Source organism: Berghia stephanieae, chromosome 1 (assembly GCF_034508935.2).
Source record: "Berghia stephanieae isolate SIO BIC M18660-M18661 chromosome 1, UCSD_Bste_1.3, whole genome shotgun sequence".
Taxonomy (NCBI): domain Eukaryota; kingdom Metazoa; phylum Mollusca; class Gastropoda; order Nudibranchia; family Aeolidiidae; genus Berghia; species Berghia stephanieae.
Window position 1 is genome coordinate 146,497,916 of NC_088360.1, and position 19,527 is coordinate 146,517,442.

General features: G+C 36.8%; 1 protein-coding gene across 2 annotated transcripts in view; it reads right to left on the reverse strand.

Moving 5' to 3' along the window:
- LOC144963446 (thiosulfate transporter TsuA-like) overlaps window positions 1–19,523 on the reverse strand; it is a 27,687-nt gene extending 8,164 nt beyond the window's left edge. Inside the window, exons 1-8 of one of the 2 annotated variants that reach the window (XM_078897529.1) lie at window positions 19,394–19,523; window positions 15,361–15,555; window positions 13,937–14,020; window positions 13,119–13,276; window positions 9,256–9,304; window positions 6,101–6,203; window positions 2,450–2,558; window positions 1,564–1,684 (exon numbers count right to left, since the gene is read on the reverse strand). In XM_078897529.1, the coding sequence (XP_078753655.1) occupies window positions 1,564–1,684; window positions 2,450–2,558; window positions 6,101–6,203; window positions 9,256–9,304; window positions 13,119–13,276; window positions 13,937–14,020; window positions 15,361–15,508 (772 nt within the window). In that variant the 5' untranslated portion in view covers window positions 15,509–15,555; window positions 19,394–19,523. Of the gene's footprint in view, window positions 1–1,563; window positions 1,685–2,449; window positions 2,559–6,100; window positions 6,204–9,255; window positions 9,305–13,118; window positions 13,277–13,936; window positions 14,021–15,241; window positions 15,556–19,393 lie in introns of both variants that reach the window. The other variant, XM_078897530.1, reaches the window with a different exon arrangement.
- Window positions 19,524–19,527: the final 4 nt, after the last annotated feature.

Sequence of the window (19,527 nt, forward strand, 5' to 3'; positions counted from 1 at the left end):
TTCATACAGCACTTCGGCACTGTTTCATACACCACTTTGGCACTGTTTCATACACCACTTTGGCACTGTTTCATACACCACTTTGGCACTGTTTCACACACCACTTTGGCACTGTTTCATACACCACTTTGTCACTGTTTCATACACCACTTTGGCACTGTTTCATACACCACTTTGGCACTGTTTCATACACCACTTTGGCATTGTTTCATACACCACTTTGGCACTGTTGCATACACCCCTTTGGTACTGTTACATACACCACATTGTCACTGTTTCATACACCACTTTGTCACTGTTTCATACACCACTTTGGCACTGTTTCATACACCACTTTGGCACTGTTTCATACACCAATTTGGCACTGTTTCATACACCACTTTGGCACTGTTTCATACAGCACTTTGGCACTGTTTCATACAGCACTTTGGCACTGTTTCATATAGCACTTTGGCACTGTTTCATACAGCACTTTGGCACTGTTTCATACAGCACTTTGGCACTGTTTCATACACCACTTCGGCACTGTTTCATACACCACTTTGACACTGTTTCATACACCACTTTGTCACTGTTTCATACACCACTTTGGCACTGTTTCATACACCACTTTGTCACTGCTTTATACACCACTTTGGCACTGTTTCATACACCACTTTGGCACAGTTTCACACACCACTTTGGCACTGTTTCATACACCACTTTGGCACTGTTTCATACACCGCTTTGTCACTGTTTCATACACCACTTTGTCACTGTTTCAAACGCCACTTAGTCACTGTTTCATACGCCACTTTGGCACTGTTTCATACACCACTTTGGCACTGTTTCATACACCACTTTGTCACTGTTTCCTACACCACTTTGTCACTGTTTCATACGCCACTTTGTCACTGTTTCATACGCCACTTTGGCACTGTTTCATACACCACTTTGTCACTGTTTCCTACACCACTTTGTCACTGTTTCACACACCACTTTGTCACTGTTTCATACGCCACTTTGTCACTGTTTCATACACCACTTTGTCACTGTTTCATACACCACTTTGGCACTGTTTCATACGCCACTTTGGCAGTGTTTCATACACACGTCTTCAAATGCTATTTGGAAAGCACAATCTTGAGTCAGACTTTCACTTTATCTGTTGCTTTAATCATTTTTTCACTTCATTTCTTAGGAATTGGCAAAAAATTTTGGCACTGTCATTATCGGTGCATGCTTTTTGATCAAAACATAAAACATAAAACAGATATATACTAAGAGTGGTAGAGGTGGTATGTGTCGATATGTGGTCCTGTGCTATGACACTTGCTTTCCAATCGGAAGGTCCTGGGTTCCAGCCTCGCCCGGCGCATATTTGAATCCTTGGAAATGGCTCTTTACTCACATTCTCTCACCATACTCAGGTGTAAAATGAGTACCTGACCGTAAACAGCATTGTCTCAGTCGAAAAATAAATTACAATATCGCCTAACAGGCATCATGTCTCGTTTTACTTTAATCAAAGAAGCATGCTTCTAATTGCAAAAACATCAATATTTGTAGGATTGACAGACTTACCCAGCGTGTCCTCATTGGTCAATACAGTGGGAATCTGTAGGGTGCCAATTATCATGCCAGCAATGAACGGTGGCCAAGCCCCAGCTCTCATCAAGCCAAAGTTTAAAAAGGAAGAATCCAACTGAAAACGGAAATATTTTTAGAATAAAAAAAATAGTTGAGAATGAATTCAATCACTTTGACTAAAACCACTCTGACAGAATCCAAGACAGCTTCTTGTTTGTACTAATTTTAAAGGGTTTTACAAGTTTTCAGATGCCTTTCAGTTATTACAGAACCTTTGAAAACAGCGTGTTGAGTCAAATGTCATGGACTAGAATTCAGATGTAATGGAATCATTTTTAACAGTCAGAGTGTCCCCATCAAAAACCATATCCATAGGTTAGCCAGTTACATCTATGCTTCAGTTTACCAACATTACACTACAATTAAAAAGAATAAATTTGAAATAAGCAAAATATTCTTTCTTCTTCTTCTTCAAGTGCCAAGTCTGAGCTAGACATGATAAGCCATTCATCTCTCTGATCAGATAACCTCAGACAACTAATATTACTCTTCTCTTTCTTTGTCACCCAGCTGTTCAAACTATTCAAATATGTTTTTCTTGGTCTACCTTTACTCTTTTTACCTTCTACCTTTCCTGTGAGAGCGAGATGTTCAATACATTTATGTCGATTTAGGTTCCCTCAAAATTGCATTTGTCTTTTTCTTATTGTACGAATTAATAAATACCTTTTAGTTTCAGCTTGCTCTAATACTTCTTCATTATTTTTTTCTCTGTCCATGAGATTCTTAAAATCCTTCTAAGAAACCTAAAATATTCTAAAATATTCTTTAGAGTGGAAAATAAATTAGACAGAAATGCTGCCCTTTCCACGATCCGTACCTCTGTATGCCATGGGGAATACATCTCCAGACAGAAAATAGCCCCAGCTAGGACACAAGACACAGGCACAGCAATCGATGCATAAGGAACGTCTAGGAATTTGTCCAGGCTGGATGAGTACACAATCAAACATAAATTATAAAGCATTTTTGAATTATATTAAGATAACAATAACAGTAATAATAATAATAAATAATAATAATAATAATAATAATAATAATAATAATAATAATAATAATGATAATAATAATCTTCTTCTTCTTCTTTCAGCTTATCCCACAGTTTGCAGCGTTGCCATAATGAATACCACATTTCCATGCATCTCGGTTCAGCGCATCATCTTCCTCCAGGCCCAGTTCTTTCATATCGTCCTTTACCTAGACCTGTAAATGACCTTTATAAAAATTGACTGAAACTCTTCGTATCGTATCAGAAAAATCCAAAGAATCGAGATGAATAATAAACAGCAAGCTCACTTCAGCAAAACAATGCAGAAAACTAATTTATGTGGGAATTAATTAGGCTACTTACCATTGTTCCTTATAATTAGGTACCCAATCAGTGAAGAAACTAGAAACGGTCAACCAGTTGGTTTACAATGTGAGGCAATCCAGATGTACTGTAACAATCCCTAACTTTCGATTTGAAGGGGTCTACATAACGCACTTCCGGCTTTTGCATTTTACTTTTTTTTATACTTTTACTTCTCTTCAGGTAAATGTAGTAAATTTAGGCTTAGACGAAATAGTGAAATTTATCGCTCAGCCGCTCAGTTAAAATTGGCTACCATTGGGATCACGACAGGTTTGGAAAGTGAAAAAATAATTTCAAGAAGGCTGTGTGAAAATACACTAGGATGTGTTCAGACACGACAATTCTAAAAAGTGTCGCTTAGCCTTGGCAATATATCTATCGTTAATATAAATGGCCCATGCGCTATGCTTAGCGCTGTGGAAGATCCTAATTACTTCATGAAGTCTTTCTTTTTTTTTCCTTTTTAAAAATATTTGAATTTTTTTATTATTTGACGAATTGACTGATTTCAGTTAATTGACTGAGAATTTACAGATCTAAATAATAATAATAATAATAATAATATTAATAATAATAATAATCTTCTTCTCCTTTCAGCTTATCCCGCAGTTTGCAGGATTGCCATAATGAATGCCACATCTCCATCCATGCATCTCGGTTCAGCGCATCATCTTCCTCCAGGCCCAGTCCTTTCATATCATCCTTTACCTTATCCCACCATCTAGTCTTTGTTCATACCTTTTTCCTCTTTCCCGCTATTTGTATGTCCCAAAACTTTCCTCCCTACAGACTCCCTCTCTCATCTCTTTACACGTCCGAACCATTTCAATCTATCTTCTCTCAACCCAGCCCTTTATGGGGTGCAACCCAGCACCTTGTGAGGCCGGTCACAAGCCCAGATAAATGGGGAGTGTTTGCTCACAAAGGGCAGTCCAAGCCAAATGTAAATAACTCAAAACTAATGAATAAATAATAATAATAATAATAATATATAATAATAATAATAATTATAATAATAATAATTAATAATAATAATAATAATAATAATAATAATAATAATAATATAATAATAATATAATAATAATAATAATAATAATAATAATAATAATAATAATAATAATAATAATAATAATAATAATAATAATAATAATAATAATAATATAAATAATAATAATAATAATAATAATAATAATAATAATAATAATAATAATAAAATAATAATAATATAATAAAATAATAATAATAATAATAATAATAATAATAATAATAATAATAATAATATAATAATAATAATAATAATAATAAAAATAATAATAATAATATAATACATAATAATTAATAATAATAATAATAATAATAATAAAAATAATAATAATAGCAATAATAAATAAAATAAATAAAATAAAAACAACAAAACAGACAAACCAAAAGAAAATAATAATAATAATAAACAAATAAAACCTTGTCTATGTTTAATGTTGTTTGTTGCTTTAGGTCTCTTCCAACACAATTGAGGTTATATGAGAGACCGCTGAAACAAAAAAACAAGCAATCTAACAAAAATGGTACAAATGTAAATCAAAATCATAACCTAAAGATATCATAAGCTAAATTATAAATAACCAAGAACAAACAGGCAGAAGATTTACAGAAAAAAACATATCCCCTGTCAAAAATACAATCACAAACCAAAGAAGCAGGATAGGCTAGTAAAGAGAAGAAGAAACGACATCACTATCGAACCGTACACCCATGCGAACATCATAGGTATATGATTCAAGGGTGATGCTCCCATCCAACCACCCGCTTGTCTATGTTTAAAAATAAAATATAAAATACTTGTAAATAAATAAAGCTCCTTTCTATCTATGACATTTTTTGAATTAGCATTGATTTTAAGTAACATTGTGACAATATACAGAATAAAGAGCCATTCAGTTATTTAAATCTATGATTGGCTTTGATAACTGAGCTGTTTTTGTTTTTTGTATTTAAGGATTTTACGCCCTTGCGACGCATATAGGTCAATTTAGAACCTGTAAAATGGAAGAAAATGGTATAGAGCTAAAAAATTCTAGATTACAATTAAAAGCCCACAATGAAAGTAGGACAAAGGGGAATTAGTTCAAATAGGGAACACATGTAGATTCCAAGAGCATACTATCAGTGTACTTAGTTTGAGATATCTAAAAGTCTCATCCAGACACAAGCACAGGATCACCGACTAAGAGGAACACACTCAAATGCTTCGATTCAAAACAACAAATATTACAATACAAAACGGAGAGAAGATTTACAACGAAAAATTATCATCTTCCAAAACTATTACTATTTATTTGACTGTTTCCCTCCCAGCCAAGGACCCCGCCCCCAGTGAAAGGACGAAAGCAAGTAATCTAATTCCAAGACAATGATAAAAAGCAAGTTGGAAAACAGATATAGAGGGGTATCGAAGACACAGTATGACCTGGCCATTATGGGACGTCAAGAACCCTACCCAGCATTAAATTGAGCATTTCAGATGCCTGATTAGTAACCTGATACGTGACCATGAGTGAATAAACTCTAGCTTTGACATTGTGTGTATTCTGTAATAACTCACGTCCATGTTAGCTTAATATAGAGTGCTTTGAAATGATTTTGTGTTGTAATGCGAACTACATAATTGGTCTGATGAAATATAACCAGATAAACAATTAGTGGACAATCATGATTTGAAGGAAACGGAATTTCACCACATAGGGTTTAATAATCATAACTCGTTCAACGTCAATATATCAAAAACCTCCCCCGCCAATGTGTGGCTATGTGGTCTGGTGGTATGACACTCGCTTTCGGAGTGGAAGGTCCTGAGTTCGAGCCTCGCGCTCGGCGCATAGTTGAGTCCTTGAAAAAGGCTCTTTAATCACATTCTCTCACCGTACTCAGGTGTAAAATGAGTACCTGGCCGTTACCAGCGTTGTCATTGTCCGAAAAATTGTAATATCGCCTAAAAGGCGTCATGTCCCGTCCTACATGTTAAATACTGTTGTTGACCAGGGACCCCTTTGTAAAGCGCTTTGAGCACATTTAGTGGATATTGCGCCATATAAAGCTCATTTTTTTCGATTTACTTACTAGAAAAACTTGGGCTGCTTCTTTGCCTTGAAGCGACTGATCAGTTCAACATGAGTCATGGAATAGACAAGAGCACCCAGAAGCCCACCAATCACAGTTATCCCTGAAATACAAACATCCAATGGACTCCTTCAGAAAATAGTCACAATGTGAAAAAAAAAAATGACAATGACTCATGCATGAATAGAATTTTATAAGATACAATAAGTTTCATTTTTAGTTAAAATCGATTTCAATGCATATAAATTTATCTAAAACAGGGTGTCCAGGGAAATCCAACCTTAAAATTTCCTACCTAGAAGTGAAATTTCCTTCCAAGTATTTTATCAATTCTTGCCATCCCCACAGTGTTCTATACGCTTAAAAAGACAATCCTACTTAAAATAGGTTTTACCACCTCAATACAATCCATATTTCAAAGTAAGAGCAGAGGTAAAAATGACTGGTCCCAAAAAGGATGAAATTTCTCACCATACAGATCATGACCCATCCATGCGACTATAATCTATAAATTTTTAGACAACATTCGGAGAAATTTCAAACGTTTAAAAACTGACAGCAACATATAAAATCTTATCTACTTAGAGAATGGTATTATGTGATTATACAATGTCAAGAGCCACCACCCACCCCCATTTTCACTTTTTAAAAAAATACTCTTATGAATTGTTGCTGGTATGATGTGGTAGTAAGTTATGGTACTAGTGGTAGAGATGATAGTGTAGTATTAGTAGTTGTAATGGTTGTCGTCATGGTGATTGTGATGGTGGTAGGGATGATGATGTGGCAGTGGTTGCAATCGTGGTGGTAGGGATGATGATGTGATGGTAGTAATAGTAGTGAAGTGGTGGTGGTGGTAGGAATGATGATGGTATGTATAGTGGTTGTAGTAATAGTGGTAGTGTTAGGGATAGTGATGTGGTGGTTGTTATAGCAGTGGTGGCATTGGTGGTAGGCATGGTGATGTGGTGGTGGTTGGAGTAGTTGTGGTGGAGGGTATTTTTTGTTTGTTTGTTTGTTGCTTTAGGTCTCTTCCAACACAATTGAGGTTATATGAGAGACCGCTGAAACAAAAAAACAAGCAATCTAACAAAAATAGTACAAATGTAAATCAAAATCATAACCTAAAGATATCATAAGCTAAATTATAAATAACCAAGAACAAACAGGCAGAAGATTTACAGAAAAAAAAATATCCCCTGTCAAAACTACAATCACAAACCAAAGAAGCAGGATAGGCTAGTAAAGAGAAGAAGAAACGACATCACTATCGGATCGTACACCCATGCGAACATCATAGGTATATGATTCAAGGGTGATGCTCCCATCCAACCACCCGCTGGTGGAGGGTATGATGACGTGGTAGTTGTAGTGATGGTATGGGATGTGATAGTGGTGGTGATGGGGATGATGATGTGGTGGTAGTTGCATTTAGTTGTAGTAGTAAAATAATAAAATTTTGTGCACAGCAGTTGTCCTTCATACATTTGATATCTCATTTTAAGCAAGAAATTCCTCGCTTTTCTCATTTTACAGGAAATTTCACCTTCAATCTCATTATTTCCAACATTTCCAACCAAGTATGAAATTTCCGACCAATTTCCAACTTTCTGACTTCCCTGGACACCCTGTAAAAGGCAGTTTTAAAACTCTTTTAGTTAACTATTTTTTTTTTTTAATGACGTACAACATAAAATGTGCTGTGCCTTCTTTATTCCATAATAACAATAATGAAAAAGTTATCATAAAAGAACTGGCCAAAACAATCATGAGAAAATAAATGCATGTGCGGCTATGTGGTCTTGTGGTATGACCCTCGCTTTCGGTTCGGTCCTGGGTTCAAGCCTCGCGCTTGGCGAATAGTTGAGTCCTTGAAAAAGGCGCTTTACACACTTTCTCTCACCGTACTCAGGTGTAATATGAGTACCTGGCCGTTAACAGCGTTGTCTTTGTCTGAAAAATTGTAATATCGCCTTACATGCGGCATGTCCCGTCCTACATGTTAAATGTTGCTGTTGACCAGGGACCACTTGTAAAGCGCTTTGAGCACATTTAGTGGATATTGCTCTATATAAAACTCAATTGTATTTTATCTTATTATTATTTTATTATGCATGTCGATGCCTAAAATGGAAAATGAAGACACGATACAAAACAACATAAAAACATCTGGTTCCTTGTAAATATACTCAATTTGGGTTGCTATTTGCCACTGAAATCAAATATTCTAAAAACTTAAATTAGCTTTCGTATTTAACAAGCAGAAGGAAGAAAATGAAGAAAATGAAAAGAAACGAAAACAAAAAATGACCAAAAAAATCTCACATCTCCTACGACCCCTAAACAATTTTGGCAGCTGATGCTGGGCCTCCATTTTATTCACTATCTATAAGCCTTACAAATACTTCTGATAAGTAGGAAATGCACCAGTAGAAGCGATGATGAATAGATTCTATTGGATCACAACAGGTTTGGAAAGTGAAAAAATAATTTAACGAAGACTGTGTGAAAATACATTGGGATGCATTCAGACTTGGCAATTCTAAAAAGTGTCGTTTAGTCTTGGCAATATATCCATCGTTAATATAAACGGCCCATGAGCTATGCATAGCGCTGTGGAACATTCCTAATTACTTTACGGTCATTCGACTATGATTCATGAATTTTTTATTTCTTCACTTCTTTTTTTTTTCCTGTTTTAAAATATTTGAATTTGACGAATTGACAGATTTCAGTTAATTGACTGAGAATTTACAGGTCTAATAGAGATATGCGAAGATAAACCATGAGAAGGATGATGTGGAAGACATCAGTTTTCTGTGGTTTTTACATGGACAATAGCAATTATTCCTTGTCGCCTTTAGATTAAAATGCTAGCCTTTCGCAAAGTACTTTCTGGCAGATCTAAAAGACCCTGGTAGGGAAAGAGGAGGTCAGAAAAAAAAATATCTCTCCTTCATCTGGGATCAATCTTGGCCTTACTAATTGAGCTATTGGGATCCCTCATTACAAAATATTATAATTTTTACAGTAGCTTATTTAAAATTTGATATAAGAAGTATAATGCATGGAAGCAATTCTCTAAGTGCATTGTGCAGAAATGAGGAAAGACACAAATCTAAAAATACTAAAAATAAACATAAAAAACATTTTACATGCATTTTCCACTCCAGTTCCAAGCTGAACAACGATTGTACCAGGACACTGTAACATTTAAAAAGAAATAATTTATCATCATGCAGATTGGGAAAAACCATTGAAAAAATCTAAAAGAAAACATTTATATATATAAACAAACATTCAAGATTGCGACTCAATTGGAATGTGCTTCAACAAAACACCAATATTCAGCAGTTCCCAATAATCTCATAATAAATATATCTTACCTTCATCTGATTTATGCAAAGTATAAAACAGGGGTGAGAATGACTGGTCACTAAAAAGGAGGAAATTTTTCAGCGCTAGATCAAGAACCATCCATGCAAAAAGGATATGATCCACTTTATAGTAGATTTAGGTTTGTCTGACAGAAGGAAAGATAGTGTGTGTTTGTGTGTGTGTGTTTTGTTTGTTTGTTTTAAAGGTTTACGGCGCTTGCATCACATTTAGGTTATATCAACGCCAGTAAAAAGGAAGAAAATGGGATAGTAAAAAGTTCTAGAATTACAATTAAAGCACCCAAGAAAAAGTAAGACATAGGGGAACGGAACAAAAAGGGATCAGATGTAGATTCAAAGAGCAAACCACCAATGTACTTAGTTTGAGATCACCTATAAGTCTCATCCGGGCACAAAGAGGAATACACTCAAATGCTTACATTATATACATTCAAAATAACAAATACACTAATGCATAACAGAGAGATGATTTACAAGGAAAAAAATATAATCTCCCAAAACAATAACTGTGCATTTGACTGTTTCCCTTCCAGTTAAGACTCTGGCCAGGGCCAGGACAAAACCAAGTAATCTCATTCCAAGACAAAGACAGAAAGCATGTTGGAAAACAGATATAAGGGGATAGAAGACATAGTATGTACCCCCTTGCCCACTATGGGAGGTCAGGAACCCCACCCAGGTGTGTATGTGTGTGTGTGTTTTTTTTGTTTGATTGTTTGTTGCTTTAGGTCTCTTCCAACACAATTGAGGTTATATGAGAGACCGCTGAAACAAAAAAAAAAAACAAGCAATCTAACAAAAATAGTCCAAATGTAAATCAAAATCATAACCTAAAGATATCATAAGCTAAATTATAAATAACCAAGAACAAACAGGCAGAAGATTTACAGAAAAAAAAATATCCCCTGTCAAAAATACAATCACAAACCAAAGAAGCAGGATAGGCTAGTAAAGAGAAGAAGAAACGACATCACTATCGGATCGTACACCCGTGCGAACATCATAGGTATATGATTCAAGGGTGATGCTCCCATCCAACCACCCACTGTGTGTGTGTGGGTGTGTGTGTGTGTGTGTGTGTGTGAGACAGAAAGACAGAGTAAGAGAGAGAGAGAGACTGCTCAAAGTGAATATAGTGATAGGTACAGAGAGATTAAAGTGAAAAAATAACCGATGTTAAAGTACTGAGTGAACGTTATTGTTAGGTGTGTATGTGCTTTATTTGTTAATCGTAAATATTAAGTTAACATATGTTTCATTTTGGCAATTGCCAGGAAATTAACATTTTAATTGAATCCTCTCTCTCTCTCTCTCTCTCTCTCTCTCTCTCTCGAGAGAGAGAGAGAGAGAGAGAGAGAGAGAGAGAGAGAGAAAGAGACACAGAGAGAGAGAGAGAGAGAGAGAAAGAGAGAGAGAGAGACAGAGAGAGAGAGAGAGAGAGAAAGAGACACAGAGAGAGACAGAGAGAGAGAGAGAGACAGAGACACAAGAGAGAGAGAGAGAGAGAGAAAGACACACAGAGAGAGGAGAGAGAGGTGAGAGAAGGATGGAGAAGAAGAGAAGAGAGAGAAGAGAGAAGAGACACAGAGAGAGAGAAGATGAGAGAAGAGAGAAAGAGACAAGAAGAGAGAGAGAGAGAGGAAGAGGAGAGAGAGAGAGAGAGAAAGAGACAAGATGGAGAGAGAGAGAGAAAGAAGACAAGAGAGAGAGAGAGAGAGAGAGAGAGAAAGAGACACAGAGAGAGAGAGAGAGAGAGAGAGAGAGAGAGAGAGAGAGAGAGAGAGGAGAGAGAGAGAGAGAGAGAGAGAAGCTCAAAGTAATCTAGTGATGAGGACAGAAAGATGAAAGTGAAAATTAACGAGACTTAAGAACTGAGTGATTTTATTGATTTGTGTGTGCACGTGTATATGTTTGTAGGTCATTTCAGCAGCACTTAAAATATATATGGGGCTGTAAAAAAAATATAGATTTAAGTAAGATCAAAAGCACTGGAGAAAAAGTGACTGGTTCAAATAGGGCTCACAAACGGACTCCAAGATCAAACTATCAATGTAGTTAGTTTGAGGTCACCTAAAAGTCTCACCAAGACACAAGCACAGAATCCTTGTGAGAGAAATACAAAACTTAGAACAACAAATCTTACGTCACCCAAAAGAGAGATGATATACGAGAACAAGCATATCATCTCCCAAAAACAACTATACATTTAATTGTTTCCCTCCCTGCCAATGAATCTGGCCATGAAAAGGATCAAGCCAAGACAAAGGCAGAAAGCAACTCTGATCCATGCAAGTCAAAAGATCCCACCAGGAAGATAATGTGATAGTGGTGCTTGCACTAGAGACGGTACTGATGATGATGGGATAGTTGCTGTCGTAGTGGACGCAGTTATGGTAGAGATGGTGATGATGTCATGATGGTTCAGGGGTGAGAATGACTGGTCACAAAAATGGAATTCAAGACCTATCTATGCGACGATAACGTATAAATTTGAATTTCATTAAAATTTACTGAGATCCAATCAAAAATGTGTCTCGCAATAATTTCTGACACCACTTGGAGGAATTTCAAAAGTTGAAAGTGTAATTACAACATATTGTAGTAGTAGTAAGAAAAGATGGCGGTAGGGATGATGCTGTGGTGGTGGTTGTAGTAGGGCCGTGATAAGGATGATGATATGGTGGTTGTAGCTGTAGAGGTGTTGGGAATGATGGCGTGGTGGTGGTTGTAATAGTTGTGGTAGGGATGATGTGGGGTGGTTGTAGTAGTGATAGTTGGGATGATGTGGTGGTGGAGGATGTAGTTGTATTGATAGTAGGAATGATGATATGGTGGTGGTTGTTGTAGTAGTGGTGGTAGGGATGATGATGTGATGGTAGTTGTAGTAGTAGTGGTTGTAGCTGTAGTGGTGGTGGTGGTAGAGATGATGATTTGGTGGTGGTTGTAGGTAGTAGTAGTGGTGGTGGGGATGATGTGGTGGTGGTTGTAGTAGTAATAGTGATAGGAATGATGATGTGATGGTTGTTGTAGTATAGGTGGTGGTTGTAAAAGTAGTGGTGATAGGGATGTTGATGTAGTGGTTGTGGTGAGTCTTTTTAAAAGGCGGAAAAGTGATGGTGATGGGCGGAGATAAACCACCATTTAGGCGGAAATCCACCTTTAGGCGGAAGATTCTCAGCCCTGATAAAAACAAACCATGATGGAGGAATATATTAAATAACTGATGCTAAATAAATATTAACACTTTATGGTACTTGTAATGTGGCTGACTTGATGGGAAGGAAACAGTTGCTTGTATGATTGCAGTGCAAGACAAGATTGTTTTCAGATGAAGCAATACGAATGACAAATGCGAAGCTACATGGGAACATTAATCTGAATCGTGTTGTGCATGTGCATGCGTGATTGACAGAGAGATAAAGGGTGGAGAAAGAGGAGGAGCAGAAGGGGTGAGAGAGAGAGAGAGAGAGGGAAGGGGGAGAGGGAGCACAGGAGAAAGTGCTTAAAGCAGGCAACATGAGCACAAATAAAAACATACAGCCAAAACAAAACATTCCAAACATAAAAGCAATGTTTACGAGACACAATTTAACACAAAAAAAAATATTGAGAAGACTTACAGCCCCAGCTATAGTCATCCCACTACCCAAAATGGCAGCACCAATCACTACACCGCCCACTGATTTTAAAGGGAGACTCCCTGGGAATTGTTGCAATGCAATGGACATCTTTCTCATCGTCTGGGGCATCGCATGCAACAACGAGAAGCTCAGCATTCCTGGTTTGGTAAACATTAAAAAATGATTAATATAAAAAATATAAATTCGAACAAAGGGGTAGTTTGTTAATATCGTGTGTGTATCTTAAACATTTGACAAAACAACCCCTTCCTATTTTATCTTTAAAACACTCAGTCCTAACACAGACCATCTCGGTATGCACAAATCTCTATTCACTTTCAGTGGCAAATAGCAACCCAAATTGGTTATATTTGAAAGAAATCAGATCTGTTTTTTATATATTGTTTTGTATCTTGTCTTCATTTTCTATTAATGGCATCGACATGCATAATTAATTATGCGTTTATTTTCTCATGATTGTTTTGGCCAGTTTTTTTATCATGATTTTTTCATTATTGTGGACTTTTACATTGGAATATTATCGGAAATAAAGTCCAACAAAATTGATATATTATAGTTTTAAAGAACAGTGAACCATTTTTCTTCATAAACAGACACTTTCTTTGGTTTAACGATTGTACAAATAAACTTCACGTGAGATAAAAAATAACAAGGTCTTTGAGCAATAAATCCATTGAAAAGTCAAACTGTGATGATTCAATGTATTGCCTGGTAAATGAAACAGAATTAACATTCATGTGTCATGTGCTTAAGGAAAAATTAATCCAAAAAAAAAATAAGAAGATAAATTCACCAACCTATTGCCGAGGCAGAAAGAAACATCTTCATCATTGCAAATCTTTTGAACAACATTTGGTCTCTGATGACTTGGGGTTCAAACACTGACAACATGGAAAAGATGTACAATACTATTAGTATTAGCAAACAATTTTTTTTTCATGATTATAATACAACTGCTCTCTAGAAAAGAAAAAAGAAGTAAACAGTGAATGATAATGAAAAGATTGCATGGTAGAGAGGTGGTACCTTAAAGCAATAAAAGGCCTGGAGCCAGAGTTAAATCTGCTTTATGCTGTAATAGACAGATGAGTATTACTTGATGACCTGTTGACAAAACGCAGGTCAATAGATTTGAATAAGTTAAAAAAAATGAATATCTTTTTTCTATTTGGTCCCAATTTAATGAAACTAATTAGTGGAAAGACTAAAGTTATACTCAAATGTGAACATAACCTTTGATAAAAGCTTTAACTTTAAGCTCCTATTCATTTGAATCAACTTAGAGATGAAATACGGATATATTGAGTATATGACCGATCCCCGCCCCCCCTCCAAAAAAAAAAAAAAAGAACTTTTATAAAGCACATTATCCACTTAATGTGCTCAAAGTACAGTACAAAAGATCGCGCAAACAAATAGCAACAATTAACAGTATATGAGTTTGAGTGATCAGACGCCTGTAAGAAGCTATTCCATTCTTTTTTTATTTTCTGGCAGAGACGACGCTGTAACCAGCCGGATACTAAATATTTCCACATGACTACAGTGAGAAAACTTGAGTAACAAGACTTCCCCAAGGACTCAACGTCGCACCTCCAAAAGAGGAGCTTGAACCACCGCCTTCCAATATCAGATGCCGAATGTCATACCACGAGACCACAAAGCCATAAACACATTGCTCTAGCATGGGCTCTTATGTACTGTTACTACAGACTATGTGGTCTTGTGGTATGACACTTGCTTTTGGATTGGAAGAACCTGGGCTCCTGTCTCATTAGGCGCATAGTTGTGTCCTTGGAAAAGGCTATTTATACTCACATTTTCTCCCCGTACTCAGGTGTAAAATGAGCCCCTGGCTGTTAACAGCTTTATCTGTGTTGGAAAAAAGATTATTGTAATATTGCCTAACAGGCATCAAGTCTTGTTCTACATGTTATATATTTCTGTTGGTCAAGGACCCTTTTGTTAAGCGCTTTGATCACGTTTAGTGGATATTGCGCTATATAAAAGCTCAATTTTTTAATATTTCTGTTACAGTGGAATACTAATAAAGTCAACACCGCCAAACCAGAGATTAATTATCAGTAGTAGAATACACTTACTTAGATAAAGAACAGAAAATATGGGACCAGCACAAGGTGTTGAGTTCAAGAAGAAGTTGACTTTTTCATGCGGACATCACTTTATAAATGAAGTCAATCAACTCAGGAAGAGACCTTACCTCTCCCCTTTTCCAAGGCTATGCCAAATATGATCCCAGTGGCTACGCTGAGAATCACTCTCATAAATGGGGGAGTTTTCATGCTATTTGCCATGTTTGTATCCTGGTTGTTATATTGTTCTTGTACGTCCTGTGACCTTGTTGTCATAATCAATCAAAATCTGCAAACAACTGGGCACTCACTGTATATTTGCCCTGCAAAGAAAAAAAAAAAAAATGGGAGAAAGTTTGCAATTGTCACTTACAGTACATTAAAAGCTGTAAATAAATGCATTCACTCACCCTGAATTAGTTCTATTTATCAGAAGAAAGAAACAAATAGGCCTTTATCAAGCCACTAAAACGACAAATTGTCATCATTTTAATTACTTTATATTTCTAGTGGGGGCAAAGTGGCCGAGTGGTTAAGGCATTGCACTGTGATCTGGATGACCCGGGTTCGAACCCCGCTTCAAGCACTTCGTTTTTTTTTCCTTGAGCAAGATTATATTAACCCCCAATTTGCTCACCTGGACAACATGAGTGATTCCTGTTGACATCAGACATCTTGTTTGATGAGTTATCTATATTCCTTCGTGGAATGCCTAGCCGACGATATCTTATGATATCGCGGCGCAAAAGGCATAATTTTTTATATATATATATATAGATCTCTATATATATATTTCTAGTCAGGTGCAAGTTGTGGGGCCATATTGGTTGACTACTCGTTGTGCCTGCTTAAGCATTGCTAGATCTGGCTTGTGCTTCAAAGTTGAAGAAAATTTAACAACATTTTGCCATATTTGAAAACCTTAAGTGTTGCACTTACCTTCAACGGGCTTGTAAACACTTGTAAAATTGTCTAAATTCAACAGTTAATATAATTGTAAAAGTGGCTGCTTCTTGTGTTCAATCAGGAAATAGAAATCAAAGGCGGTTAAAATTTTGAACAGTATCCAATTGTTATTTTTTTTTCATTCTTTCTGCGAAGAATTAGATATAATGAATGTGGGTGTCGAATTACCCCTGGTGTGGATTTCCCCACCTTACCCTACTAGAGAGGTGGGCCTTTGGCCTACCAACCTCTGCTGCACGTCCAACTCGCCTTGAGCATGCATTCACGTAAAATATAAAGATTTTTTTTTAAAAACCTACCTCTGTTTCAAAAACTAGGATCTTTCAACTTTCTAAGACACATTTTGATTTTTCAGAACTTTAGTTCGTTAAAAAATACCGGCCAATCTGACCCGTTGAGTCGAATGAAAACGAAATTTTGTTGTTTACACAGTTCAAAGGAAATGCCGTAAATAAGCTTTCATGGACTTCCTGTGTTGTTTTTACAGTGTCACGTGACCGTTTTGAGAAATTTGTCGTCTGCTACAAATAATTAGACCGGTAGGGGTAGATATTTTCGTTGGAGCAGAGAAAAAGTGAGTATTATTTCTTGTACTTGTAGAGAGGCCTAGGGTCCACCAGCAGTCAAGTTGATTGAATGAAAGAAAAAAGGCCTTTTTTATCCGCCGCCACCACCACCTTTAAAGAGTGGAGGAGGGGGGGGGGGGGGGGGGGTGCATGCCGACGAAAGGGAGACGTGTCGCTTGGTGACCTTGATGACGTAGAGCATCTCAAGGATACTGGCAGTTGCAGGTGTTCTTAACCCCTTAACAGCGAAGCTAATTTTTTGCTTTTAGATAATAGTTTGCTTTTATCTTTATTATTGTTAATGGGGAATACAGCGTTTCCACCAAGAGACTATCGCAACTCGTACTTCAATTGTCTATAATAGTTTTGCCGTTACTTGTCTTTTGATGATAGACGATTTGGTGTTAGGTCAAAGATCACTAAAAGGTTGCATTGCTACTGGGTTTGCTCTCTCCCCCCCCCCCACCTTTTTTTTTCCTTCTTTTTTTTTCACCTTAGTATTGTTGATTGCTGCTATTTCCTTTTTTATGATTAGCAAGTGCCGTAGGAGTCTCACAGGATGCAGGAGTACTGCAATTAACCCTTTGCCAGTGACACTGATTTTTTTGTTTTCAAATAATAGTCTTCATTTATATTATTTTTTAACGAAGAAAAAAAACGTTTCCACCATAAGAGCAGTAAGAATATTGATAAAAAGCGCTTTGAGCACGTTGGGTGGATATTGCCCTATATAAAAGCTCAAGTTTTTAAATTGTAATTTGTTTTTTGTCTTTTGATGAAAACGGTAAGATTTTATTTTTGGTCCAAGTAAGATTGATATTCGCCTTTAAAAGGTTAAGTTGTTTTGTTTTTTCAGGTTTTTTTGTTTTGTTTTTCAAATGCGGATACGCTGCTTCTTCCTTTTTTTTTCCTCAACTGGCAAGCTATCGCTGTACTTACCCGCATGGCTTGCACACACAAAAGGATACATCTAGGTCACAAAACCTTACATCCAGGTCACAAAATCAGACAACTAGGCCACACATCAAGACATCTCTGTTTCGTTCGTTCCAAGATAGCAAAACAAACCAGACGTCTTGGAGTTCGAAAGAGCTTTCCATAAAATATTTGTTATTTGCAAGACCCCCAGAAACCAATTCCCTATACAGCTCTTGTGCACGGTTACTTATGACCTTGATTTCTTTCGTACCCACCCCCCAAAATCCCACTTATTGTGTGTTATAGGCAGAACATAGTAAATAGCTGGACTGCCACATGTGTAACTAAATTGGCCAAAGAGAGAATCTATACTTTGGCATTAGACACCCATTACCTGATGTCTTGGTTTTTAATCCTAGCCTAGTGAGAGAGAGAAAACAAAACAATCATACATGTATCTGCAAACAACAGAACGTTTTCATTTTACATTGAGATGGGAAGGGGAAGGGATAACATTATGACAAGAGAGAGAGAGAGAGAGAGAGAGAGAGAGAGAGAGAGAGAGAGAGAGAGATGGGCGGGGTGGGTGGGGGAATAGTATGGGGGAATGGGAAAAGATGAAAGAAACAATGGGTTGCCTGATGATGTAGATCAAAAGATTGTTACAGCTGTGTTCACGGAGCGTACTTCGTGAAATTTTAACCTTTTACAGTGACACTGATTTTTTTCTCCAGATTGCTTATGCAGAATAAATCGTTTCCACCAAGAGAGCAGTAGTAAGAGTATATTTCGACTCTGGCTTCAATTAAACTATAAATCGCAAAGCTTGTCTTTGATAACATAAGACTAAGATCTGGAGTTTGGGGAGTGTAAGATGGAATCTCGCCATTAATGGTTAAAATTGTTTTGATTTTTAAAAGAATAACACACACACACACACACACACACACACACACGAGCGCGCGCGGTCACGACAGCGAGGACCATCTATTGCTTGTGTTGCAACGGTAAACCAGTTTACGTGTACGTAGATCCTGAGGCTAGATGCCCCATTACCGTGTACGTTGGCACTCCCAAAAAAAAAAAAAGAAAGAGACACACACACACACTCTCTCTCTCTCTCTCTCTCTCACACACACACACACACACACACACACACACACAAACAGAATCTCGCATCCGCTACGAACTAATTTTGCGCACCAATTTTTACTGCACTAATGCACCAAATTGCATACCTATCTAGGGACTTTTTTCCGTATCTTTTTCTCAATTCTCAATAAACTTTTTAAAAAACCTTTGTTTTGCGCGGCAGGCACCAACCATTGGACAGACGGAAACCCACACGATTTCGCGAGGAATGAATCATGAAAATATTTAGGATATAATTTCAAGGCACAACTTTTGAAATTCATCAAGGATTGTCTAGAACCGAATGTTTTTTGATAGAAAACAAATGCATCTTCAAATCTAAACTGCTTTTGACGGTAAGCGGTAAGTTTTTTATTTATGTTTCTGTCCAAACGAATGATTTGTCCTTGTATAGAAGCTAAGTATTGGTAACACCGGCTCACCTCTCACCCTCCTTGTTCCAGGATATAAATCGTGGGTTGTGAATAAAGCTCACGTACCGTAGAAAGACAATTAATAGAATACGACACTGATCGTAAACAGGCATACGCCCATTTGCATTAGCATAAATGAAAATTACCTGTACATATTTCAAACCTCCACAGTTCAACAGATCGTTTCTTACTTCAACGTTCAATCAATTTGAACTGAATTGAGGGGAAAGTAAGCTGAACTAGCACCTTTCTCAACGTTGTAAACAAACGAATTGCGCAT